This window comes from Apteryx rowi, unplaced genomic scaffold (assembly GCF_003343035.1).
Source record: "Apteryx rowi isolate R43461 unplaced genomic scaffold, aptRow1 scaffold_564, whole genome shotgun sequence".
In the NCBI taxonomy this organism is placed as follows: domain Eukaryota; kingdom Metazoa; phylum Chordata; class Aves; order Apterygiformes; family Apterygidae; genus Apteryx; species Apteryx rowi.
Window position 1 is genome coordinate 228,401 of NW_020450832.1, and position 27,046 is coordinate 255,446.

General features: G+C 44.4%; 1 protein-coding gene across 4 annotated transcripts in view; it reads right to left on the reverse strand.

Annotated features, from left to right (window-relative positions):
* The window catches only part of RPTOR (regulatory associated protein of MTOR complex 1), a 172,722-nt gene that overhangs the window by 21,078 nt on the left and 124,598 nt on the right, over positions 1 to 27,046 (reverse strand). For 2 of the 4 annotated variants that reach the window (XM_026081979.1, XM_026081978.1), the window contains exons 21-29: positions 23,435 to 23,553; positions 23,003 to 23,071; positions 18,295 to 18,398; positions 16,881 to 17,064; positions 14,938 to 15,048; positions 5,389 to 5,494; positions 3,390 to 3,504; positions 2,771 to 2,895; positions 1,360 to 1,464 (exon numbers count right to left, since the gene is read on the reverse strand). In XM_026081979.1, the coding sequence (XP_025937764.1) occupies positions 1,360 to 1,464; positions 2,771 to 2,895; positions 3,390 to 3,504; positions 5,389 to 5,494; positions 14,938 to 15,048; positions 16,881 to 17,064; positions 18,295 to 18,398; positions 23,003 to 23,071; positions 23,435 to 23,553 (1,038 nt within the window). The remainder of the gene's footprint in view (positions 1 to 1,359; positions 1,465 to 2,770; positions 2,896 to 3,389; positions 3,505 to 5,388; positions 5,495 to 14,937; positions 15,049 to 16,880; positions 17,065 to 18,294; positions 18,399 to 23,002; positions 23,072 to 23,434; positions 23,554 to 27,046) is intronic. The other 2 variants (XM_026081982.1, XM_026081981.1) reach the window with 1 other exon arrangement.

The following is a 27,046-nucleotide window of genomic DNA, read 5'->3' on the forward strand; positions in this document are numbered from 1 at the left end:
AGATTCAGGCCTCTCACCACTCAGTGCATTACTACTGTTTTCTTCCTGCTTTTATTGACATCTCTGCAAAGGGCAGGTTTTGACCATGACAATTTTCACAGTATGCTGCAAACTTCCAGCAGTTAATAATCAATTATGTGCACATATGACAGTGAGGCACAGAGCCTRAAGTTACAGCAAATACACTTCTTCTTTCCTAAAACACCAGAGATGAACCATGAGGTGTTAAGGAAACCTAACAGATATGAGTTCAACAAGGAAACACAGGTAAAAYCCAATGAATAGCTAAAAGAGCYGTGTCAGACTCCTGTGATGAACCACATAAGCTCAGAAATGAGAACTGTCAGATTTTAAGGTCAGGATGAATTATGCTGATCATCTCATCTGACCTCCTGCATAGCACAAGCCAGAGATCCTCACCCAGCAATTCCTGTATCAAACCCATAACATAAGTACTGATTGAACTACAGCACATCTTCTAGAAAGACTTGTAGCCTTGATTAAAAATATCCAAGTGACAGAGAATCATCATTAGAGCATTAGTACATTATCAGGTCTCAGAAGGACAAAATRTCCACCTCCTTTAACTTCCTAAAACAGACTTCAGGGTTACCCAAACTGGTATTCTGGTTTCAAATTGCGTATTGCTGGATGTCAGCGCTCCTTTTTACATCTTTTTCTATATTACTTTTTTAACATTCAAAGTGGGTCAATGTCCAGCTGCACTGCCCTTCTGTAGGTATCAGATTTAGATTGCATATTCTCCTGCCACCTCCTGACCCACAATAAACAGCAAAGAGTAAGTGCTAAAATTGAATTCAGGCTAAATGAGGTCACAGGTGCAACATGCAAAGCTGTGCAAAGGCTGAGCAGCCCATCAGGAGGAAAGAGGAAGTATGTGAGCTACTCCCGTACCCAAAGGGGAAGAAACAACCACCTGCCCAGTGAGTCCAGAGCAGGTAAGTGCTCAGTTCCACCATTGTTCTACAGTTCTCTCCTTCGCAACGTGAGTAACAGGAGGGCTTGGCCAAGACAGCTGCAGAGAAGCTTGAGAAGAGCAAGGATTTTGTGCCCTTCTGCTCCCCAGCAAGAGGCTGTTCTAGTTGTTCTCACGTGTGTGGCAGAGGGAGGTTGTTGTGCAGGGCTTTTGGTTTTGTTGGTTTTGTTTTGTGAGAACTGGAAAAGGAATTCCTCACCAAGGCTTGGTGAAAGGTCATTCCAGAAAGGCAGAGACTGTTAAACAAGGATGTTCCTGATGGTCAAAGTTGAGAAACCCATTCTGCTCTACCCAACCCTAGAAAAAACCCTACCATCACAAACTACTACTATCCCCGACATGACAGCTTAGTGGGGACCCACCTCGTGTAGTTGGCAGCATGTCTGAGAGGCCCTGCCAGGCAGTTACCATCTCAGGATTCTTTTCCAGGTCTGCAAAGTTCTTCCACACTCTGATAGCGCCGTCATCTCAGGGAGCACAGAAAACAGAACACAACACAATGTCACTGCTGATGCAACTCTCACAATTACTTGTGTACAACAAAGGAAGGTGAGAAGCAGAATCATAGTCAYGCAAACTCTAAAACTGAAAGTGTCACTTGAACTTAATCCCTATTAGAGTTGTTTTTCTCTCTACTCTTACATCCATTTAACCTAAAGGATTGATCCACTGGGAACTTTTCTGGAAGAGCTATGCTCCTCTCCATGAATAACACCTGACATTAGATGTCGCTCCATCTCTTTTGACCAATTCATTTTCAATAAGACTTATCTCTCCATTTTCCTTGCTATTGGTACTGAGAGCCACAAAAGTACCCTGCTAAATACAAAACACAACCCTACAGAAGAAGCTGAATCAAAGCCCCCAGCCCATCAGCAGCAAATCTTTCAAGAACATCATGTATTTTTTCAATTTGTTCCCCAACTGTGAAACTTTTGTGCTAAGAATCAATAAATTGAAAGAAAAATGTCCTAGAGGCCCTCTCAACTCCTCTTCCACCTCTCTTAATTATACCCAACCTGTACGTTTCATCACGAAGTTTRAAAAGCAATTGAAAACACTCAGTCTGACAGGTTTAGAATGGTTCCTTAGGAAAGAAGCAGATCTTACTCACAGCGTTAGAGACCAATGAATAGGAATGAGAGCTCTTCATACTACCTTACAGGATGCAACAGAGCATTCTAGAGAACYGCTTCCCCTAGGCGAGATGGAAGGGACTACAGAGACGTACAGAGAAACTYGGAACTATTTGAGAAGTTCAGTGCTTAAAATAAGCCCTGCCTGCTCTAGAGCTAAAACAGCACAAGTAACAGAATTAGATTTCTTATACTTTGGTTGCAGCGAGATTTCCTTTCCAATTCTGGACAGCAGCTTTTAAAACAACAGGATGAGCTAAAATCAAATTGCCTGAAACATTGTATAGGAGAARGTTACCAGGAATTTGCAATGTGAAGATTTGAAATGATGTAACAAATGAAGCTGTGACTGAAAACGCTTTCAGTAAATGCTTAATTTGATAGTCATTGGAAAACATCTGCAGCACTTACTTAAGCAGTTAAGATAATCCAGTACTGCCAGAAACAATTTTCAGGTTTGATTCCAGAGGTGTCTCCTYGACTGAGATCACTCAGGCAAGCCACCGAGGAGGGAGAAGGGWCAGACTGGGCCACGTTCACAGAGGGCAGTGAGAGGTGCAGAATAGCTCACCCAGACTTGAAATCTGTAAAGGCCCCAGTCCTGTCCCGAAATCACGTGGGCAAATGTGTCACTTACCTGTGGCAGTCAGCAGCAAAGAGCAGTCTTGTCCATTCAGGTACTCCATTGCTGTGATTCTGGTGTATCGAGGATTCCCATTGTGGAAATAGTCCAACTTTTCCCCTTTCTCCCAATCCCAAAAACTGCGTGAGGAAAAGACATCAGGTCAGTTCTTAGTTCTCTATGCAAACTATAAAAAGAACTATCCACTACAGTGACACTAAAAATTACACGTTGGGTACCAATTCAATTTGACTTTCTCTTCTGGTATTGATATAATGATGTTACACTCAGCTTCTGCCAAAGAAATAGAATAAAATCCCAGCCATAATTAACTACTACAAGTCCATCAGGATTCACCTGTAGCACTCTAATCCAGCGCCTCTTGTACCAAGGGACTCGGGCATGATGCCTGGACTACGGCACTGAACTCCAGGAGGACCTCTTCCCCATCTCCCGCCCTGGGAAGGGGGAGGATGACCGCCGAGGGGAGCCAGGCAGGACCAAGGAGCAACACACCACCCTTCCCAGAAATCATCCACACCCACTCTCTGATGGGCCATTTTCAATCACAGTCCTCACACGTCGTGTAATGGCGTGGGAGCTGCTCTCCAGAAAGCCAGAGGCGAACCCTTACCAGATGCTATCCTTGTCGGCCACCGCTATGCAGGGCGTGAAGGGGTGGAACTTCACCACCGAGGGGACACCCGGGTTCCTGTTGAGGAAGATCTGATCATCGAGCCGAGAGATGCCTGTGGGTGGAATGAGAGAAAGCCAGGACTCAGCGTCTAAGAAAATCCCATCGGAAGGAAATGCCCAACCAAGCCCAACAAAACATTTTGCGTTGACACAAAATCAACTCCGTTGTTTTATTTATTTTGCAAAATAAAACAAAATGAAAATACTTTATTCAATGTAAAATACAGTATTTCATRTTGGCTTGTGGATTATTTATTTAACCTTCCATTTCACTTTTTTCTTTGGAATAGTTTGCTCTTCACGAGCAGTTTTGGTATCCCTGAAACTGCATTTTTTGGCAAAGTATGAATTCATCATACAAAACTCTAAGCTCAGGAGACATTTACTCAGTTCTAGTTTGTTTTGGAATGCATCTGTTTAATTTTAATTAAAGTATTTTAAGTCTAATTTCATTTCTGTATTATTTTAGTTTATGATATTCTGCAGGTTATGAYATTGAGCTATCCATTGTATTCCCTGGACCCCAGCAAACCTCCAGAGAATCAGGTACACTTGGGAGGCTGGGCCTTGGATATCACCTCAYTCAGCAAATCAGTATTTCAGACTAGCCTTCCCTCAGCTAGYRCTCAGAAGAGGAACAACATCCACCYGTCCCCGGGGAGCCTCTTTCTTTGCAGGATGCCRTCTCAGGTCACAGTGAGGAGAGCTCACATAAATGACACTCCCCAGCCTGCTGTGTAAGTAAGAAACACAAGCAGTAATAATTTAGCTATGCAAATTCCTGAGGGCACTGCATTGGGTTATACTGAATTTGAATATATTCCTGTGTTAAAAGAATTCTAGCCCAACTGCTGCCTTGTAAATGCATAAAGAGTTATAAATAAGCAAGATTAGCTTTCAGTAGAATGCAGAATACACATGCTAAAGACTCATGAACCTGAGGCGTATTAGAGGCAAATGTATAAGTATACATAAAGCCATACATATATAAATATTAAAAAATATAATGGGACACAAGAAGTAAACCATCATTTACCGAGTTCAAGAGAGTGGGGAATATGAAAGTCATTTAGATGTCTGCTGAACATCAGGAGGAGAACACATCCATCAGTTCGGCAGTACTGGCTTATTTGTCATGACTAGCAATTCTAATGGTGTTCGACACACGTCAAACACTGTCTGAGCCTTTTCAGCCAGAGGTCTAAAGTTTATCCTGCAATATTTTGTCTTCTATCCCTTTAAAAACAGAACCTACAATATCCATCAGAAATTTACAGGGTAGGGAGGAAAAGCCAAAATAGTAAATCGATAGTATCTGTTAAGGGCCTCTGAATTATCGATTTTATGCTTATTACTTTGGCTCTTGCGGACAGGCCAGCTCTGAGGGGTGAGCTGCTGAAGAGCTCAGCTGTTGGCCTTCAGATGCAAGGGCTCGGGAGCGAACACACGCACTGGAAATTGCACGCTTTGTCAATTCGCCTAAGTGGGGAAACCTGCTTTTATGGCAAGCCGCCTCCTCTTTCAAGAGATGACTCTTACGCTTTTTCTCCAGTGGACTTGAGAGGACAGACAGTGTGATGCTGTGCTTTGGCTGAACGCTCTACTTGTGCCTGACCACATCATTTCGTACACAGCATCGTATTTAAGCTTTCAAAGGGTAAGACAGACACTTGACCTTTAAAGGAGTCACTCCCCTGATCTGGTGTACAAAACTATCCTGAGAATGGAAAGAGAGGTGACTATTAGCGAAAGACATTACAGCAGAACGAGACCCTGTTTGCCCCACCTGCCCAGCAAAGGAGGAGCAGGGACCTCTGAGATTTGCGGGTCGGCACGGGCTCATTATTACTAGAGGTTTTACAGCGCAGAGTCTGGACTGAACAYGGTGCTAGGAGCCCCCTAAAGCTGCCTGCGGCGCAGGAATGGGGCAAACTCACCCTTCTGGATGATCTTCTGGGCTTGCTTCCTGACCCGAGCATTGCGCAGAAACCGCCACTCCCTCTCTTTGCGAATCTGGCTCTCCAAATCATGCTCTTCTGGGATCTTTCAATATATCAATATATTCACAATACAAAACARCAGTAACAGTCAAAACTCCGTGAATTACCCTTGTAACACACATCATACTCACACACGCCGCGTCACACGCACAGTCTAAGCTAAAAATCCTTTAGCATGTCCAGCTTCAGGCAGTAAATGGAGATGCTCAGGAGCCCATGGGACTTGTTTTTAATACTTGAGCATTTTTCTGATCTAAACATTCCCATCATCTGTAATCTCTTCCCCTTTCCTTTTGCTRTCCTGTATTTTGTTTTGCCTTTAAGCTGTAAGCAGTTCTACAGAGTGAATGACATTTGTTTTTTAAAGAGCCACGTACATTCGTCATATGTCACTTTGTGTTACAGACAAACGAGATGGGCAGTTAAGGAACCGGTTTTACTGTACACAGTCATTATAACTCCTTCCCTCTATAAATAGTTTAAATAGTATAAATAGTCCAATTTCAATACAGTACAGATTACTCCACATAACACTTCTCAGCTGAAAAGCATCACAACAGCAATCCGGAGATTAAAGAGAGAACAGTTTTGATACAGTTAGAAAACTAAAACCACACAGTAAAAATCTTTCTTTCATTGCTAATAGATGACTGCAGGCCAAAAAAGGCAAAATATCCCAAGATGCTCACGTTTCCAATGCTGCATTTACTAGTAAAGGCGACTGTTTTAGTTTGTCATACCAGAATTTTGTAGGCTGCTAGGAAAGGATGACCCTGTGTCGTCTTGTTCTGACTACACACAAACTCCCACCTGAAATGGGAGAGATGCCCTGAACAACCTACCACCGCTCCGACCCATTTTATTCTCTTCACAGCACATAGCTCCAGGCTTTGGGACCCTCGCACGGCTTTCCTCGGGAGGATCAATCCGCTGCCGGGAGGGTGCTGGGTTGCTCCCAGCAGCTGCTACCACGAACGCGGTAAGCGAAGGTGCAGCTCAAAGATCGGCAAAGGTCCCAGATATTCGCAGCTTAAATCATTTGTCGTTAATATGCTGTCTTCAAAACCTACCATGCTTTGGAAAACAGCTATTATTGAGCTGAATTGCTGCTTCTTTAAAATAAAGAACAAATAAAAAACCCACCCTTCCTTCTGCAGCCCCAGGAAAAAAAAAAAGAGACTATTTTACTATTTTAATTTTTCAAGAATACAAGATCTATTTGAAAGGAAATGACAAATGACCAATAATGTAAAGTGATAAACAAATCCAAGATAAAATATAGCAAAGGAGATTTGAGAGTAGGGAGATTACTTCTACACCTTAATGAAAATCCAGCTTCTCTGGGAATAAATTAGAGTAAGACTTAAATGGCCAGGAGAAGAGAAGGGCATGAACAGAATGGTAAATTCTTCTACAGGCAGTAGCTCTTCTACCCAGCAGTTTTCTCAGCTTAGGATATGCAGCTGAGCAAGGAATCTGCTTTTTCTAGCAGATAAATATCAGATTAAAGGAGTAGCTGGACTTCTCGGATCTGAAGAAAGAGAACTTAATTCTTGCAAGGCTGTTAAGCAGATACTTTTTTTTAAATCATTTAATTTCAGTAATGAAGATTCCTCCTGTGACGAGGTCTCCCAGGGTATGGTTCCTTGATCACCAAGTCCGTGCACTACAGCATCAGCGGATAATAAATGTGCAATGCAGTAAGTCCTAACCGTGCCATCACAGCACGCGGCTTGCAGCAGGTCACGCGGCCGGGCCAGCCGCCTCGGCCCCGTGTGCTCTGGCACTGCGCGGGGTCCGGGGCGGCCTCCCGGCTGAGCCACCTGCCYGTCCCCCTCCACAGCTCCCAGCGCCCTCCACTGCCTGCTCGCACTGTCTATGCCTTGCTCTCTTCCAGGATGGCTTTTTGCAAGCAGAGCCAAGCAATAGCAGAGACGGTGTCCTGCCTGGCAGGGCAGTTGCATTTGCAGCATGATTTCATTCACATCATGGGCTGCGTATGGAGAGACAGGACTTGGACACAGCTGGAAGTGTCCTCAGGGCATGTGACTGTACCACGAAATACGCTGGTGAGGGAGAGGCAATGTGCAGGCCCCCAGTCAACAGGAATAGCGATGCAGAAAGGCATACGTGAAGGCCAGGATGGTCACGCCACGCTCATCACCACCAGCGATCCCTACACAGTCCTTGCTCCTTGGCGACTGCCCACCCATCCAAGCCCGGCTCGCCGCTCCCCCTCAAGGACAGCTTTCGCTGAGCTGCTGCRGAAAAGCGGCGTGTGTGTTTTGCTGCCAAAAGCAGTTCTCCATTCAATAGACCACTTGCCTGCTGCGTTCTGCATAACATCTGCAAGCGGAGAAGCAGATGGCTGAATGCAGGGAGCAAGAAATTAAGACAGAAGTAAGGCCAGCACCACCCATCGCTTGTCACCAACTGGGTGACAAGTCACTAGGGATGTTCTGGCTGGCTAGCTTGTGTCAAATCCTCCAATACCACTTGTAATGTTGTGACTGTGTATACTGGTTGCTTTGGAAGCAATAAACTACCAAGCATCCAACCATTAGATGTCCAACCACTAACAACCCAAAGCCCAAACCTGAGACTGTCAGAAATGCAAGTGAAGGCTTGCATGATGAATACAGCAAGAGCGCAAGATTTTCTTGTAAAAAGAGTACAACTCCTCCTCCCAAACAACCACCAAAATATTTATTTTTGAAAACATATACAGAAACTTTTAAAAATGTGCGCAACTATGTGCTTCTTTCGTTTTACCACTGACTCATCAGATGACGTTCTTGAGTGGCTGCAGCCTGTGGGCCAAGTTCTCCGATAGGAGGGTATGCTCATGGCAAGTGGGCTGCTGTAGTGCAGGCTCCAGAAGTTGAGAAGGCTGCAGGCACTGCTGTCTCTAGCTATCCACCTGGGTGGGTTCCTGCATCTCCTCCAGTCTAGGCTGACTGCAGGCATGCATCAAATCCACGGYGGCATGAGGTGACTATAGCTATCCTTCATGCATGTTTTGATTTGCTGACTCCTCTCATTGCTTGTAAGTATTCACATACCTACTGCAAAACCTCTCTCCTCATTGAAACCTCCTCTTCTTTCTGCACATCATCTCTGGAGCACATTTACTATCCTTTCAACTGTAGCATTCTGCTGCATTCTTGAGTTCTGCATTCATCCAGCGCTCCTTAAACAAGGAAATAAAATGGTTATTATAGTTTCCTTAGGTAGAGATTAAGGCACCATTAATGCCTRCTACTTAAAGCTCTCCTCTCCTGTCTAGGCTAGAACTGACAATGACAGACTGCTTCTCTATCTTCTCGAACCCAGTCTCTGACTGCAGATTAGATTTGGACCAGACTGCATCCTGGAAGCCGGTGGATAAAGATCCACGTGGGCCAGGCAGGGAAAAGCACATAGCAGAAAGCTGTTTGCTGATGATGGCAAGCGGGGTCTGCACTGAAGCAGCAAGGTGGCGGATGCTCTGTCTGAAGGCAAAGGGGGTTTTTACTCACCCCTGCCTAGAGGAAAAGAACCTGTGACAAGCTGAAGCAGAGGACAGGAAGGAGGAAAACAGCAGAGCAGTCCTGCCTGTGACTGCCTTGATCATTCTGGAGATAATGTTGTGCTGAGGGACATAACAGCGATCCCAGTTACAGCAGGTCAACAAAAGCATTTCTTCATTCAAGCCAAGGGAAGCTCAGCCAAGCATGACCTGCCGCTGCTACCACACACGGTTCCTGAAGATACACTGAACTGTGGGACAGGGTAATACTCCAAGCCAGCTTGGTAAATATATCAGAAGAACAATAGGGAGAGGTTATTTCATTACCTCAGACTAAAAGTAAAGTATATTAACCCCCCAGCACATTAATGAGATTCAATGCATGACTGAGGAATCAACTGATGAGGGAAGAAAAAGGCCCTGCCTRTATTTTCCTGCATGGAATGCTATTTGTTTCAATACCTGTGTCTGCATTTGCACTGCTGTTATGTTGCTTGAGCATGATAAACCTGAAGGATGGGCATGATTCCCAGCAAAAAAMCCTTCCTTCCTCCCCCCAAAACAACAAAGAATGAATGAGTGTCTGTACCTTGGATGGGATGGCTTGTTCAACTTTTGAAGCCTGGGCATCTTCTTGTAGCACCTGCCATTCAAATATGTTTCTTGGGAGGCCTCTGCTTCCACTATAATCTGTTCGTCATCTTTGTCTTCCTCTTCTTCCTCAGAAGATGTGAACAAAGGGGAGTCCCAGCTGCTCCCCCAGAAGTATCTCTATGTTACGAAGGGGTTACATCCGTATATCAATTTATGATGCAATCCAGCTCCTTGCAGTAGGGGAACACTAGGGGCACATTTCAAAGTCTTGGCTTTGGTGTAACTGATTCGAACATCTGTATTCTCCATGCCAAAGGATCTGCAAACAGTGGATGTCRTCATCTTGGAACTCCTAATGGAGGTTCTTGCACAGACTGTGTGTGTCGTCTGGCTTTTCCCAGGTCCAACTGGGCTCACAGCTGAAAATGCCCAAAATATACTTACTGAACACTTGATGCTTACTTTGGGTGGCTCCACTTCTGATTCAGGTTCTGGCTCTCACCAGTACCAGTGTTATCATTAAGCTGATTGATGCTGAGCTAGTTGGCATTTGGTGAACGGGAAAGTTAAAAAGAGAAAATAAATGGGCCTGAGTCTGTGTATGAAGAAACGTGGCAAGATTCTGTGACACTGTGGGGTGGTCACAGAGCTTCGAAAGAAGAAAAACAGGAGGAGGAATGGAGAAAAATGCCTGCAAGTCCTTTCAAAGCTGTATTACAGAGTAAACATACAACACCGATAGTGAAATCAGTTCTTTCAATATGTTGCAAATAACTTTAACCTGTCAGAGATGCTCTATAGTAGTTGAGTACTTCACTCCACATGGGTGTGGTGGTTTTGATCTGGTACTGTGTGCTCTAACGCTGGAGGTGTTGTTTTGGAGAACAAAAATCACAGCACCACACAAACATGCAGTGAACCCATTTAACTAACTGACTCCAGAACTATGACTCTGCTCCCGTCACTCTACCACCACGTGGAAAAGGCACAGACAGAGAGCAATACAGTTCAGTGTGTCACAGGCATGACAAGGTCTGCAGGTACATCATTTAATTAGACCAGTCGGTGTATGTGTGGTAAACAGACCAGACTTTGACCAGACAAACCCTTAGACCATCACTGCAGTGAGCAGAAAGAGTCAGAGCGTGCTGGTAAAACACAAGTCCTTTCCCGTTCTCAGCAGCCTACAGGCCAGAGCTGTATGACTGATCCCGTCAAGAGGGTGAAATAATCTGTGAAAACATGAGCTCCACAGAAAACATCACGAGGGAGCTTCTGGCAACAAAGATGCACAGGAGTGAGTACCAGAGCACATGCGCAGCAGAGCGCCGTGACCTCTAGCCCATCTGCTGCTGGCTGCAAAAGCAGAAATTATTATTCCAAAGACTGCACCCAGCTAACTATTCAGCCTCATCATTCACGTCKTGTCTCCCCTCCCAGCCAGCTCCCATTTAAGCATTAGAAAGTCTTTTTAGTAAACAGCAGCCCCGTTTTGGCTTTTGCTCAGCTTTCCTCTAAGCAGAGCCCCCAGAGTGCGTGGGAGTCCTGGGCAGCGCTACACGATTAGGATCATGACATGCTGCGGAAATCCAACACCTCCGAGCTTCCACTCGGACAGAAACCAATTACAACTCTGAAACCTCCCACCAAGCRGTGCCATTTGAAAACTAGTGAAGTTTCTCTTCTTTAACACTTTGTCTCTCCTTCTCAACCTGGCAGTTGGCCGTGGAGGGGAGCAGGGGAAGATTCAGCAGGCTTCAGTAGTAAATACAGCTTTTCCCCGGTTAACGTTACTGCAGCAATTGCACGAAGGGCTCATTTCCCTATCAGCGCTTTGAACGACTGCCAAGACACAGAGCAGTCAGAGCGCTGCAGTTGAGGCTGGGATTCATCAGGAAGGGTTTCTTATGTAATTCTCACCTTCCAGGCTCCTCAGCAGCCCCTGCCTGCACGTTGTGCCAGGGCTGGCAGTGAYGGAGGCTGGCTCCCGTTCGCCGCGACTCAGGGCTTCCTGACAGCTGGCAGCGAGGCTTTCCTGTGCCTCCACRGTCCAAGACCGCCCGTGGTTAGCAGAACAGCCTCTTGACACAAGAGATTTTAGGAAGGGGCAAGACTTTTGTAGAGATCAGCACTGTGGTAGGTATCTGTTCTTCCTGGCACACTGAGAGTTCACAATGCAGTATTTTCTTTCTACATTTATTTGATTAGATAATCGATAAATCAATTTCAGCATGATGGCTTGAAACTGAGCCAATGGTTTACACTGGAAATTAATCCCTGAATCTTTCCAGTCAAAGCATTTTTAGAGCAAGGTCTACAAAGCAAAGCCTAAATTCATAAATTATATATRACTAAGATGCACTCACAGTCATTTTACGTTTATTCATTACAGGAATAGTTGTCCTGCYTTTCCCTGTTTCTGATGATAGGCAGCAACTCCAAACGAAGTATTGGAATTAAACATCAATGCCATCTTTCTCTACCAGCACTTGGTAGATTTTTCTCTTTGCCTYTTTCATGAGACTGAAGCTCCCAAAAGACAGCAGCAGCCAGTCAGGGCTGCTGCAGGAACAGCRATTCCAGGAAAGGAGCCTTCTGCAGAACTGCAGCCGATAAACAAGGTCCTGCACGGCCAGCCCTGCCTGATTACATAAGGAGCAATCGAGAAATGCCGAAGAAAGTTCCAGTAGAGGGACTTCTCCCTGTCCCCTGTACGCAGGCAACCCCATCTAATTACAAAGTTGCATACAATTTCCCAGTTAGTACAGTATAACACGCAAGTTCTTCCTGTAAACTCTCTCTACAGAGACTCACTACTTAGCAGTACTGTCTCCTTCTTTGATATCATAACTCATCTTCTAAAATATTCTTCTGTCACTATTTCAATCCTTGACCTCTTAAAGCTTCTTTACAGAAGTAATGGGGAAATYGATTCTCTTCCTTGTTTTATTAGAAAACACAGACTTAATTTTGCTCAAACTTTACCTAAAATATTGCYGTTGAGGACAGTCCATGCTCAGAAAACTCAACCCCAACCAGTGAATGTCAACATCTGAACACACTTATGGAAACTATTAGAAGAATCTTCACCATCATACATGCTACTGTTCTTATACTGCTGTTCTACTATCCTTAGTAAAAGCTGAAGAGACGGGTCACTGTACATGCCATATGTATTTGGACATAGTTTTGGAATACCTTAATTCTTATGGTGAGACACTGAACCCTTTGGAATGGGCTGTGGTGTAGGGAAGCCCTCAATCTCCACTTCCATGACTCCCTCTCACTTGCTTGTCTGAATTAGTAGAGGAATGCTTCATTTCTTTCCTCCCCCGAAGTAATTTTCTGTATTTTATGCACATGAAGTGCTAAACCTAAATATATATATTATATATATACATATATATATATAAAATATTGCTCCCCATCTACACACTAAAACTCCATTTTGATTGGCTATCTACCATGATTTATTACATTAATAAAGACACTCCTCTTTATTGTGAAGAGCTTTCCTTAGAAAGTAGACAAATGTTTTTAATAAGAACCAAGAGATAAAACACCATCCTCCTCCTTTTCTTGTACTRTCTTCTGGACTTGAATCAAGACACGGAAATGCATTTGATCAGAGAAAACCTGGGTGTAGAGCTTGACCAAGCTCCACAGGTCAGAAGTATTTCTTAATGAATTACTCTGCTAATGATATCAGGAGAAAATTAATTCCATTAGCAGCTGAGGAAGTGTCAGGCCATCACTCTACTATCTTGTATTTTCTCTTGGTGATTCTCTAAAGAAATTGAAGCTACACAGAARCCTGGTTGCCATATAACCAGTTTTATGATACCCTTAAACATAGAGACAATTATCTCACTTCATCACTCAACAATTTAACATGCCCTAAGATTGGTTTCATGAAGGAACAGTAACAGATGGCTCAGTGGCAACCCTGGGATGGCAGAAACTTCAGCACATAAAACATATGATTTCTTCAAATATTCTGAAGATGCATATTAACCTCCAGAGCCAGAAATATTCCTTTTCCTGTTAGAGCACCGTATTAGCCCAGGCAGATGTGACACAGACACTCTGGGCTCTGCCTGAGATCTCACCCGAGTTGCTCAGGCAGCAGCATTAACACAGACTGTGCATTATTATTCAGATAAATTGCAATACCTCCACAAAATTAAGCTAAAAGTTCTGTCAATCTGTGCTGTTTGAATCCCAAGGTATCTGGAGGCCCTCCTTGTGTTTGTTTTTAATAAGGCAAGATTTACTGCTTGTTTTCATTTCATACTTGAGATTGAAACCTGATCTTTGGTTCAAAGAGTCTCAGAATTTAAGTTTCTGTTTCCAGTCATTGACAGTCTATATCCATCTCTTAAGAGCTCTGGTTTTTTATTCTGGAACAAGGCTTTAGTGTATCTCTCCCTCACATAAAACCAACTTAGAGTTACTGGAACACACTAACTTCCAAAAACATCTCAGTGAAGATTTGTCATTACCACCCTGTTCTTTGCCATAATAGTACTTTTTTTTTTCTTTAAAAAACAACAACGATGCTTCAAAAGTTTTCCCCAGGCAGTGATTCAGACTTCCTATCACTATCATATTCCCCTTTTGAAAGTAGAAGAGTCTGTACAAGAGGCCTGTAAGCAGGCACAGCTCTGAAGTCACACTGAAGTACAGAGTCAAGCCTAACTTCAAGTGGAGGACATGGTCCGCTGACACTGGGATTACATGGTCTTCACTCAAGGCAGCAGCCTCCACTGTTTTCTCTGCTTGTTTTAGTGTCATCACAGTCATAAAATTCAGCTAGAACGTCAGGAAGAAAATAGCATCTCTCCTTCTCCAGGCCCTCACATCCCCTTTCAGAATAAAGGAGCTTCCTTACTTCATCTTTTATACCAAAAATCACTTAATTTTTACCACAATGCAATTTTCAATATATATATATCCAAACTTAACTTAGAAATGAAAAAACTCTGCAAACAATCTGCAACTCTGCAACACTGGTGGATCCAGACCTACTAGAAGACATCTCCTCATTTCTACATTCGTTCTTGAAAGTGCTCCATGGAGCGCACGTTTTTTTTTTTTTTTCCTGGGGCTCTTTCCCTAGTCATATACCACTGCCCCATCACTCACTAACTCTTCTGCTCCCACAGATGTTTTTGTAATCTTGCTTTACAAAAGCGCAGTGGTTATGCAGCCCAGCAGAGCAGAATGATGCAAGTACGTCCATTCCTTTCCCTCCCAGACTGAAAAGAAAAGGATGTGAAGAGCACAGAGAAAGCCACTAGCCTGCATTCAGTCCACCAGCACTCTAGCCTTCAAGAGCTGCAGTGCTGTGAGTCAGAAAACATGCATACAGGAAACAAAATTACCTTCATAACAGGCTGAGCAAAATACTTCGCACTCCAGTCACAGAAACCCGTCTGCACCGTGGCCGAAATGAAACTTTTGTGTCCAACAGTATCATCAGCATCATCAGTAGTCTGTCCAGAAAGAGTACAGCATGTTAATCTAYGTTCATCCCACTCACATGGGCAGTGGGCATACACAGTACGCAGACTGCCTTCAACAGATCACTGGGCAGAAAATAGGCTGTAAAGCATTGCCAAGGATATGAAATTTTGCATGTCTATCTTTAAGATCATTGCCATTACATTATCTTATTTGGTTTCATTGGAAATGGCACAGACTACCTTCTGCACAGCACCTGGCACTATCAGGCTACCATATGAATTAGGGCTGAAGCATTAGTTTATCATAAATATGAAATCCCAGGATGAGCTTTTTCATGGTCTCCCAAGAATCTGCCTGAGAAACAGTGAAGCAGTGAAGATGGTTTGGGATAAAGCACTGCAGGACAAGGCTTCAGATCAAGGGCACATATGCATTAAATATTTGTTATAAAGCATAAGACATCCAAAAATAAAATGGAAAGACCACTCCATTCATCTAGTTTTCATCCAGTTTTTCAGAAATATGAGCCAGGCTATTGCTGCTACCCCCAAGAAAATTGAAGGTGTTCCTACTAAGGTTTCAAAAGKTTTTTTCTTGTAATCACACAGAAAGAAGTACTGACTCTCAACCTCTGGAAACTTCCATGAAGCTGTTCATTAAGGAAAAACAGAAATGCCAATTTAAGCAAAGAGCAGTTGCTTCTCAGTAGCTAGAATACCTAAAAGACACACTGCTCACTTGTACTGTGGACTGTGATGTACACATCTTACCACCTGAGATGGGAGAATCTTTCCCTTTTATAGTGCACAGGAGGGAGAAAAGGAGGGTCAGCGTCCTCCCTCCATCATGTTAGTGCTTTAATATAAAGAGCAGAGCACATCTGTCTTTTCAGTTTCCTCTCATCCACAGAGCCAGCACCAGAAGGATCCTGGAAATGCTCTGAAGAGGTAGACAAAGCCACTGTCAGACAACTAAATCCTTAAGAACACTGACCACCGATGAGCAGAGCCTTTATCTTCAAGTGATGTCCACAAGCACGTCTGAGTGTGGAGTCAACTATACTCAAAGTCACCTGAAGGTGACACTCAGAATCCTTTGTACAAATCAAAGGACTGCTCTATGAGGCACTGCAGCAGCCCATGCTTCTGTAAATGGCAAAATGCCCAGTACCTGATGACTGGCCTTAAAATGCTAAAATGCATGCAACCCCCTTGTTGGTCTGGGTGCTGAAAAGAGGAGTCACTGAAATTCCTCCCGGATGTCCCAACAACTCTTGACTGATCTGCTCTTTTCCAGCAGGGTGACTTGTAATGAGCTTTGGTTTTCCTAGCAATAGCCTGGGCTTACATCCTCCCTTGTGCACAGTGAAGAGGGGCTGCTAAGCGTGGAATGGGTCACAACTGCTGTGAATACGGTGAATATTCCAGGGCCAGAGTATCTATCAGTCTCTGGAGAGCAATCTCAATTTGCACGTTAAAGGAAGAGGAATCTCCCCTTTACTCTCCTCTGTCCTTGCTTTGCTGAGGTTGGGAAAAAAGCATCTTGAGGGTCACATATCTGACTGTGCATTACCACTCAGACAGACAAATGCTTATGGAAGAATAAACGATCAACTCTGATTAAACACTTCATAGCAGCAGAAGTGAATAATGTCCTATCAAAAGCCATAAAATGAAATTCATCCCGAAGAAAAAGAAAAATAATCAATTTTTATTTTACTGGTTAGAGGGAGCTAAACTGGAGTTAGCAGCAGCTAGAAGCAAACAAAGGGTACATGGAAATAAAGCAGAAAGAACAGAATGTCTCACAAAGCCCAGCAGAACGGGGAGGCAGTCAGAGCTGAAAGGGACAGTTTATTTACCTGTTCTGGCCCTTTGTCAAACATTTTTCTTGTTCTGGGGAACTGGTGGGAGTGSGGAGTATACTGAACCCCCATGTTGCCCACGTTGGCAGGTCTTACGGACGTGATGTCCCGACTGACTGGCTGTTTTGTCACGTCATTTGTCAGGCTGGAGCTGCTGGTACTGGTGGTGGGAGGTGACCCTCTAAAGACCAAACAAGAGTAAAAGGGTGAAGATGACACTGGACATTGGACTTAGTCTCACTTTTTAACCAGTCTGACATGTATCCCCTGAAACCTGGCCTTTCTCAGTGAAGTGCAGTCCTGCCACGTTTTCCACCTTTGAGAATTAACCCGGTTTTCTATAAACAGTTCAATGCTCCCTCTCCTAGGTAAAGGCAATGCTGACCTATCAAACATGAACGGCAGATGATAACACTTTATTACCATTAACCGTTCCACTGCCTTTCCTATTGCATGTGAACTGCATTACTTTTACTTTATTTCTTTTTTATATGGTTTATATTTCACTGCCATGTTTCCTCTACAAAAACAAAACAAACACCCCCCCCCCCGAAAAAAAAAAAAAAAAAAAATCAAACAACTCCCCAAATAAGAGTGACTCTTGGCTAAGCCAGGTCCAGATTCAGCACAGAAAAATCAAAATTTGGGCAAACTGTATATGCAACAGTCACACCCACAGTCCTGATCTCTGACCTAGAGCACACTGACTAGCAATTCTGATTCAGTGGGGAGACTGGAAGCCCTGTCAGCCCACAGAAAAGCATTTTAATTTACATGGAAACTGAGATTTATCTTACAGCATAGCTAAAAAATACCATCATAAGACATTAAAAAAAAAAAAAAAAAGCACTGTGTAGTTCTGGGCCCTCCTTTTTAGCTATAATGTTTAGCAGTACAAAATTATTGTAAGGCTGCAAGATCTAAAGCTTGGTGTTTTCTTTTGTGGAGCATGTTTYGGGGAATAACCAGATTTTCAAATCCTAGCTTTGCCCACACCACTAGTTCAATTCCACTGAAACTTAGGCTTGTTGATCCCCAGATAACACTGGCTTTTATCAGCCGCACGTGGAGGAAACGGAGACTTCCCAGATTTCACTGGGAGAGGCGGACACCACACAGCTCAGGCCAGCGTGCAGCAGCAAGAGCAGCAGCATTTAGCATTTTCTTTCAGTTCATCTGTAGACAATTAATGYGGCTTGTTCCTGCTTGTCCTAAGAAGGAACAACAGGAACAAACTCCCAGCTGTCCTCAGAGCTTCTGTTTCCAAACACTTCACCGGTGCTAAAACAAGAAGCTTCCGAGACCTTTGCCTACTCCTTTCCTCCGGCGCCGTTAACCGCGACGGCGCGACAGGTAGGGAGCACGGAGATCCCCGAGGGCGTCACRGCCACCAACCAACGCTAACGCTTACCCCACTTGGTGGATGTGCATGCCCTTGTTGGTGGGGCTGGCAGGGGCGGACTGAGTCAGCGAGGAGGTATCGAGGATGCGCTGGGGACGGGCGTTCACCGTCGCCTAGAGGGGGGGAAAAAGCCCAGAGGACTGAACAACCACCAGTGCAAAATACCAGCTGCAGTTCTTTAGTATCTAATAAAAATCACATGCCTGGGGCTAAATTGAGTTAAGCTCTCTATCGAAGTGCACGTGTGGGGGTGTTTAAAAATGCATACAAAAAGCGCCTGTGCAGTTCTCCCCCCAAAATTATTTTCCCACTTTTACAGAATCACAGAATCGCTGAGGTTGGAAGGGACCTCCGGAGATCATCTAGTCCAACCCCCCTGCTCAAGCAGGGTCACCTAGAGCACCTTGCACAGGATCGCGTCCAGGCGGGTTTTGAATATCTCCAGAGAAGGAGACTCCACAAYCTCTCTGGGCAACCTGGTCCAGTGCTCTGTCACCCTCACAGGGAAAAAGYATTTCTCGTCACCGCCGGGGCTTGCCCGGCCCAAGCAGCCTCTGCGGCCCGGGCTCCCTGGTTAACCAGAGCTCCCCCTGCAAGGCCGGCAGCTACGCAAGACTCCCCCGTCGCCTTCCACCTCCCCTAACGAGAGCCGAGCTCCTACAGAGCTCGTTAGAGGACGTCCTTGCCGGAAACGCCCGCCGGCACCCGCTCCGGCGAGGAGGGCAGGGAATTCGCACAGCGGGGCTGCCTCAACCCCCCCCCCCCCCCCCTCCGGCGAGGAGGGCAGGGAATTCGCACAGCGGGGCTGCCTCAACCCCCCCCCCCCCCCGAAACACAGCCCGTCCTGCTGCGACAGGGCACCAACGCCCAGCGCCCAGCCACGAGCCAGGAGAGACCCGTTTCTGAAGCGGCACGAGACGTTACTGCCCTTTCCGCCGGGGAGGCCTCGAGCGCRAGCTGGAGGAAAGCTGGCGAGAAGCAAAGACGCAGCCTCACCGCGGGCTCTTGCTGCTCGCACTGTTCAAACCCGTTTACAAAGAGAGAAATCTTCCACCGGCTTATGGACTCCTTCCCTCCTCTTGCACACCACTTGGCCTTCTGTGAAATATATGGCTCCTACCTATTGGAGTAACTTTTAAAGCAAGCCCCAGGCTGGCTTAAAAGCCTAGCGGAAAAGTACGGCAGTTCCTGCTGTCCCACAGGCAAGCTGACTTTCACCCTCTCTTGAAGCACCAGGCACCGAGTGCTGCTGCTGGGGCAATCCCACGAGTTCTGGCTTGCCTCCCGAGGCGGCCTCCTCCTCCTCCTCCTCCTCGGAGGCTGGCTAAATCTTGCGCGTTATCTTCCCGCATCCCACCCCGGAGCAAGAAGGGAGAGCTCATCGATGCAGCGAGGTCTTCCAGGGAGCAGTGATTGATTATTACTCATAACTAGCTTTAATTAGTCACAGAAGGCCCAGTTTGAAGGTTTTTGGCATCGGAGCACTGTCACCTGAAATGCTCAGGCCAACTCGTTTCGCGGCAGAGGGACAAGGCCAGCTAGGGACAGTTTGCTGAGGTGATACGCAGGGAGATGAGTGTGGCAGAGAGCCTGCCCTCCTCTTGGGAAAAATAAAAAAGGAATTCCTCTTCCGAAAGCGCTGAGCAATTTGAGGGCTGCAGTTCAGTGATATGACAGTGTATCGTGCTTGAGGCAGTAGTTCCCCATTTTCTGGAGATTTGCTCTTCTATCAGTCTAATCATCTCTTTTTCAGGAGGGGAGATGGTCATTCATAATTTTGCTAATTGATTCCAAGTAAAAAAATAAAAAAAATAAAATAAAAAGACCATGCTGCCTGTACCAGGGAGGGATGTTGCAGAGGAATAACTACTAGGATGATTTAGCCTCAAGTCTTCCRTTAAGAACAGCTGGGTGAAGTAACCTGGGATGAAGCAAGCTTTCCTTAATTAACTGTGATTTCAAAATCTTAAAAGGGCCAACATTGCTTACTGGGTCCTTTTTGTTTTGATACGGACAAAAAGCGTGTTTTGGATTTTTTAACTATCAGGTTGGGAAGGAAAGTTGTACTGTTCCAATCCGTATCACAAATATAAATCACAACACAGCAGCAATCCAGTGAGAGAACCAGCGATGTCTAATCAGTCTCAGAAATAAAGCTGCATATTTCCAACCCAGGAAGCATGCATGTCTGTGCAACCTACTCACCGGCTGCTCAGAAAGCCATCACCCTATTTAAAGACCACTGGAGTTCTCCTGTAGAACAAGATCTACATTCATGGTGCCATTAGAAAACCAAATAGATCTTGGCACATTTGGAAAACAAAAATTCTGCTTTTAATTCACATCTTGCCTTGCAAATAGTTATTCTATAAATTCAGACTCTTAATCTGAATTTTTGCACAGGCTCACGAAGTTCACAGTACTGACCCAGTGGATTACAGCAGAAGATTACGAAGCTTAGCAATGTTTACTTCTTCTGAAGCTCTCACACCAGACTACACTCAAGGTGTTGTCTGAACATCCTTTGGGGGAACTGAGTTACATGACTAACGCCTACATGGTACAACATATGYTTAAAAATCGTAAGTGTTTAAGCACAGAGCTTGGCAACATTTTGAGGCTGAATATTTAGTTTGCCAAAAATGAAGATTCAGTTGACCCATATCATTCAGAAGTACAAGTCCAYGGTGAATTTGCTCAGATCCTTCAGCCCTGACAATCAAAAGTAATCTCCCACAAATCACACTGTTTTATACAGTCACGTCAAAATAAGGAAGCTTCAGATGTCTTAGGTTCCAAAATTAAGCCTTTTGTTCCATGAATTTTCCATATTGTACTAATTAGATCAAAAGGATTAAAAACCTGAATATCCAAGTGCTTTATTTAACCTGAAGTAGTAATTTTGTTTCAGCAAGAAAATCAAATTTTGTTTTTATTCAACACTATAACTAAAACAACAAAATGGAAAAGGCATTGTTTGCACAAACTGTACGCAAGAGGCCAGCATTCAAACTGCTCCCATTTATATCCAACCAAAGCTCTATTAGCACCAAGGAAAGATCTCGGTATACAATTAGTAGAAATTTAATTGTTATTAATTGGCATTACGTGCCAGACAACTCCCATAATCTATCTGAGCTCACACCRGCAGAGACATGGAGCCTGGGCTATAAATCCTGGCAGCACTGCTCACAGCAGGATCTGTGTCCGTAATGGAATGAATTCAGGCCAGATCGTAACCCAGGATCTGAAGCCGTAACTTCCATTTCAGAGGGTTGTTAATAAGCTGCTACAAAAAGAACTCTTTCCAGAAGCTGCCTAAGCCAGGTGGCACTGGCAAAGGCAAAGCCCCCAGTMCTGCACAGTGCACAGGAGCTGGCCACTACCTGCACAGGTGCCCAAACTGCTGCACAAATGGCATATTTAAATGCTTTCCTGACCTTATGGCTGAGGCAAAGAACAGCAAATACGTYGTGCTCACTGAAGCATCCCCAGATAAAAAAATCTTTGTAAATGGGAATGCTTCATCTATTATTTTGCAAAACCATTTGWAAAGTCCTTGCCTTAGAGAGCCACRGACAGAGCAACTGTCAAGAAGCAGAGCATGAGATGCACGATGTCCATCCACTTAAGCTTTTGTACTCCACTCAGTACCAAAACATTTAGGTCAAAACATCYCAAAATCAACACAGAATTTACCAAACCAGTCATAACATTCACTACAGATATCACAACATAATGATCAAAATTCCCTAGCTCCTGCTGGCTAAGCAGAACCACAGCGGTGCTAGTGAAGACATCTGCAGGGCACAACTGCATCTTTATTAATATTTATGCACCTCTTTCCACTAGCAAGGGAGAAAGCCCTGAAAAAATAGTTAAGAGAGAAAAAGCAGATCCAGCTCCTCTTTATATCCCTTTTAATCCCACTGTAGGACTAACACTATTTTGCAAAGAGYCATCCAAAATGCAACACTGAAGTAGCTTCATGTATCTAGAGCAGATAGACGGGAATCTTTTAACATTTCCTTTTCTTTTTCACCTTAGTCTGGAATTTCCAGCCTAACATAGTAATTTGTTATGTACCTCTATCATTAGGGAAAAGCTGACCTCATTGCCCACAACTGTCACAATTATTTACTATCCCAAACCCCAGACTTTACCACCTGACTCACATGTATACTTAAAACAAATGAAAGAGTTTAAATGAGGAACTACTTCTTAAGAGAAAAACAGATTTAAAAGCAAGAAATCTCTAACACATTAAAATGGCAGTGCACAATGCTGGCATCTCTTACTGCAACTTTAGCTTTGAAGCCTAAGTGCAAAGATTTAGGGTTATTCATTGTAAATCATCAGTAAGAGACGTCATCTTGCATTGGAATGGCTCATGATCTTGATGCTAGAGCAACTAGAAAGGTGGAATCCAAGCACGTGGGAAGGGCTGCGCTCGATTAGCTTTCTGATACCATCGGCTGGGGCAGAGAAGGGGGGAAGGCAGTGGGTGAGAAGATGTTCTGGGGTGGCCTGGTGCTTCGTTTCAGGTGGAAGGTGCGGGTGCTTCTACAGCTCCCCCAGCTGGCAGTTCTGGWTCAGCAGTGATGGCAGCCTCCAGGGACATCTTGTCAACCTTGGAGGATGAAATGTGATGAGGATGGTGGTTTAGGCCTGGGTTGGAGAGGTGAGTAGTGGCAGGGGTGTCTGCATGCTGACTCACATGTACTAGTTCACCTGGATTGGAGAGCCGTTGAGGCTTCAGTCTGCAGGCCAGTCCCACTTGCATAATCTAGATCAGTTTGCAAACGGATAATTTAATGAAGTATATTTAAGGTTTCTCCCAGGGACTGATCTAGACAAGTAGACTTCTAAACAAGACCTAGTGTCTAAGGACTGTACCAAATTTATGTCCTTAAGCAATCCCAAGCCCTCCCCCATTTATTTATTTTAACCTGATCAAGAGTTCATATGAGTGTTTAATCATCTTGGAGAATTAAAGGTTCCTTCYGCAACAGATTCAGACTGAACTAGGATCATTTACCACAGCCCTCCAAGGGATCTACTCCGTTCAGCCTACCTAYACTTTGCCTAAGTATGAAAAAAACTAACGTACAAAAGCCTCACAGACAAACACGAACAGAGAAAGGCGTACCTTGTAGGCGATACTATTGAGGACTTTCATAGCCAGGTCAGAGACATCAGGATAGGGGTCAGCAGCTAGGTGAAGGAGTACTCTCCAAATCTGGGTATAAACACTGTTGAAACTCACACCTAAAACAGGAAAAAGAAAAGAAAGCCCCAAACACATGACAATCCGTCAGCTCCAACTCTTTGATCTTATGTGAGAGAATTCCTAAGAACTCCTAACACCACAACGGCATGTAAGCAACTGTCAAGAGAAGAGCTCCAAAACACCTTATGTGGAACAGTCTCCATCTTGTCTTCCTTTGTGAAGTCTGCAAGGGTTTGTAAACTGAAAGTGGGAGAAAACAAAAGAAACTAAAGAATAGCTAAATAAGCTGCAGTCAAACTGCTAATTTTCTAAGCTCTTGAAGGAAGTTGTTTGAAAAGGCCACATGGAAGACCAGATGTTTGCAGTGCCTGAGCTAAAACACTAAAGAAACACACTTGCTTAGATTTGTATGGTTATTTTTATTGCCATTTTAAAGATTAATATCCAGTTTATATGTTCAGGGTTTTATATATTCTACAAGTTTATTAAACATCTGAGTGTTACAATGAAGCTCGAGGAACGGTACCTACGAGGAGCAGTAAGTCTCGCTTGGTTTTTCTTACTGACACTGGTGTSAATATCTCAGCTGCCAGTTTGTTATTTAATGTGAATATCTGCACTTTGGTATCCAGCAGAAGCAACTGACAGATTCAAAGTACAAATCAAGTTAATAAGCATTTGTAACAACCGACAAAAATTCTGTGAACATTTTATTTTGCTGCTTTTAGGCGAATATTTAATTTGTTATTCTTTCTCCTAACCCTCACAACATTTAATAGTTATAACACCATCTTTTGGGAGTTGAGCCATTTGGACAATATTAAAGTAGCAGCACTAACAAAAAAAGGAACTAAAACAGGGATTTCAAATGAGTCACAATCAATGGTAAATGACAGATCAAGCTGTTACTGCATTTCCTTTGGTGTTCCTGGAGGCATCTAAATATAAAGTGTTAAGTTCTGAATAAAGGGTCCATGGTCAACAAGCAAGTTCTCACCTTGTGTATCCTGAACCTGATACTCAAACCAAGAGAAAATAGACTTGGACAGTTCAGTTCTAAACTTTGGCTGAAGAACGCAAGTAGAATGCAATTCTAAGCTCCAGCAGTATACATGCTGCACTTTTTTCCATATATTTGTCTACATTAGACACRGGAATCTTTCTTCTGCCAGAAAAACTCCCCAAGGTGTGACAAAGCATCCTGCAAAGCGCAAGGCAGGACTCTAACCCCAYCCCTTCATTCAACCTGCAAATAAGGGGGTCTCTTACTCAGTTGATGTCCGAGGGATTTTCCGAGGGACTCCTACTGAAAGAGTTTCATGCAGAGATCTCACAGACAACCATTCAGGACGGGACCCCCTGAACAGCGCTGCCCACTTGCTGGACGTTATCTGTACGATAGACTCCTATAGCGCATCCTCCCCTTTCCAGTACAGGCAAGACACTCTACTCTGGGTCAGATAAAGACGCAACAATGTTAAATCTGCCCAGGAAAAAAGATGAAATTGATAATCCTAGAAGGCAATAACATCTGTCAAGGTACATGAGCGTCAGAGAGTGCTGATCTGTCATGGYTGGYTGGCGCTAGCTGAGGATAGAGCCAAAAGCGCCTGAAATCAAGGAGCACGTGACAACAGCAGGAACGGGTTTAGCCAAAGTGACTTAATGTAACTCTATCTAATTTTTCACTTCTGCAGATCCAAGTTCAAATTGTGGCTTTGGTCATAACAGGTGAAAGTCACTGTCTTTTCCAGAAGCCCTTTATCCATATTTAAAAAAACCCAAAATGTCAACACACAGCGAAGGAAGTCTTTGCTCAGACGAGGGTTTGGGCCTCCCAAACGTAAAGGATGGTGGTACAACACTTCTGTCCCTTCCAGGCTTCTGACCATTTGGGGCTTAATTTCACAACTGCCATGTTCATCCTGGAAGCTTCTATTTCCATGAAAAAAAAATGGGGGGGAGGAAGGGAGAAGAGAGAGAAAGTGAGAGACAAAGTGCTACAAGCTGTGGGAGGGAAAGAAAAGCCTCAGCCCCTGCAGCAGCTCGCCAGGTAACGTCGGCTGAAGCCTGTCGGCGCTCTGCCTCCTACGTTCGGTCCTGTGCTACAAGTTACATAAGGACCAATGGGAAATCTCAATGGTTTGATTTCTTTTAAGGTCCATGGAAGACAGTAAAAGGAAAGGGGGAGAAAGGGAGAGCGAGAGGAYACCAATCAGTTTTTCCAGCCTCTCTGATAATAAGCTCATTCAGGACGCAGTCACGAAGAAAAAAAAAAAMCCCAAACGACATTTTTTATACATCTAAGCGCCAAGAAAAACAAATTTAAAATAGAACTGYGCCAGTGCAATTCCTCATTCACTCAGCAGCCTTTGAAAAGAACAGAGGGAATTTCTATAAAGGCGCCGCAGCCTCGGAGCTAGGGCTCGAAGGCCTCTTCCGTCCTCCGCCGCGTGGCCCCACGCCGGCGCCGGTCACGACGCTGATCCCACCGGGTGACACATCTGACCCAGCTCCTTGTACAGATCTGAGCACTGGAGTCAGTGCGATAATGGAAGGCGGCTCAGCGGCCAGAGGAACAGCAGCTTGATTTCGTATAATGGACCGAAATAATAAAAAAAATCCATGAGATGCAAACAAAAAGCCAAGCAAGGGGGATGGGGAGTTAATTTAAGCAGACAGCTCTGTAATTAGTGAGACTGATTCAAAGCCAGTTAAATGGACCTTGCAGTATRGATTCAGAAAATGATTCCTTTCAGCTAAGAATGTCAAAAATAAATTGCCTTTCTTTGCCGATGACTTTGATTTTGTTTGCATATGTTTAACTCTTACTTCAATTAATAGCAAGCAACACGCAATGCAACTGGCTTAGGTTTTGCAGTCTGGTCACTGAGTATGACACTGAGTACAAGAGTAGAACCATGCTGGTTGGAAAAACGAATGCCAATGTTTTTATTTACTCTTTTTGTTTTGTCAGGCTCTAACAGGGTTTCTTTCTAACCTCCTTTAAAAATCGCTGCAGTGATTTTAAGCCCTGATCTCTGGAAGAAGATGTAGTCCACTCCCCACCCAGCACAGCAGCAAAAACTGACCAATAGCTAAACCCGAGCTGCACATTTTGGATCGGAGACAACTCTTATTTGTTTTTGTATATTCTGCCTGCAGGGAAAAGCAAGCTGTGGACTGACACGCAATGAAAACATATAGTTGAAATATGTCAGACTGAACAGTATCTGAGGACTCAGACATGCAATTCCCATCAATGCTAATCCCACCRGCTTTGTGCATTCACATCCCACAAGTCTCCTCTCTTCCCGCGAGTGCTTTAGCAGGTCCTGGGAGACCCAGGCTCGGATGAAGAAAACATCTGAAACTCTGACGCCTCTCTGAACTCTGCTTCAATAAATGTGAGCAGCAGCCTGCTCCTTAGAGGGGGCCAGTGCATTAATGCTTCTTGCAGAGATGTTGCGGGCCGCAGGCTGGTCTCTGCGCACGTGGCCATGCGAAGGGGTCCTGCGCACCCCGGCACCC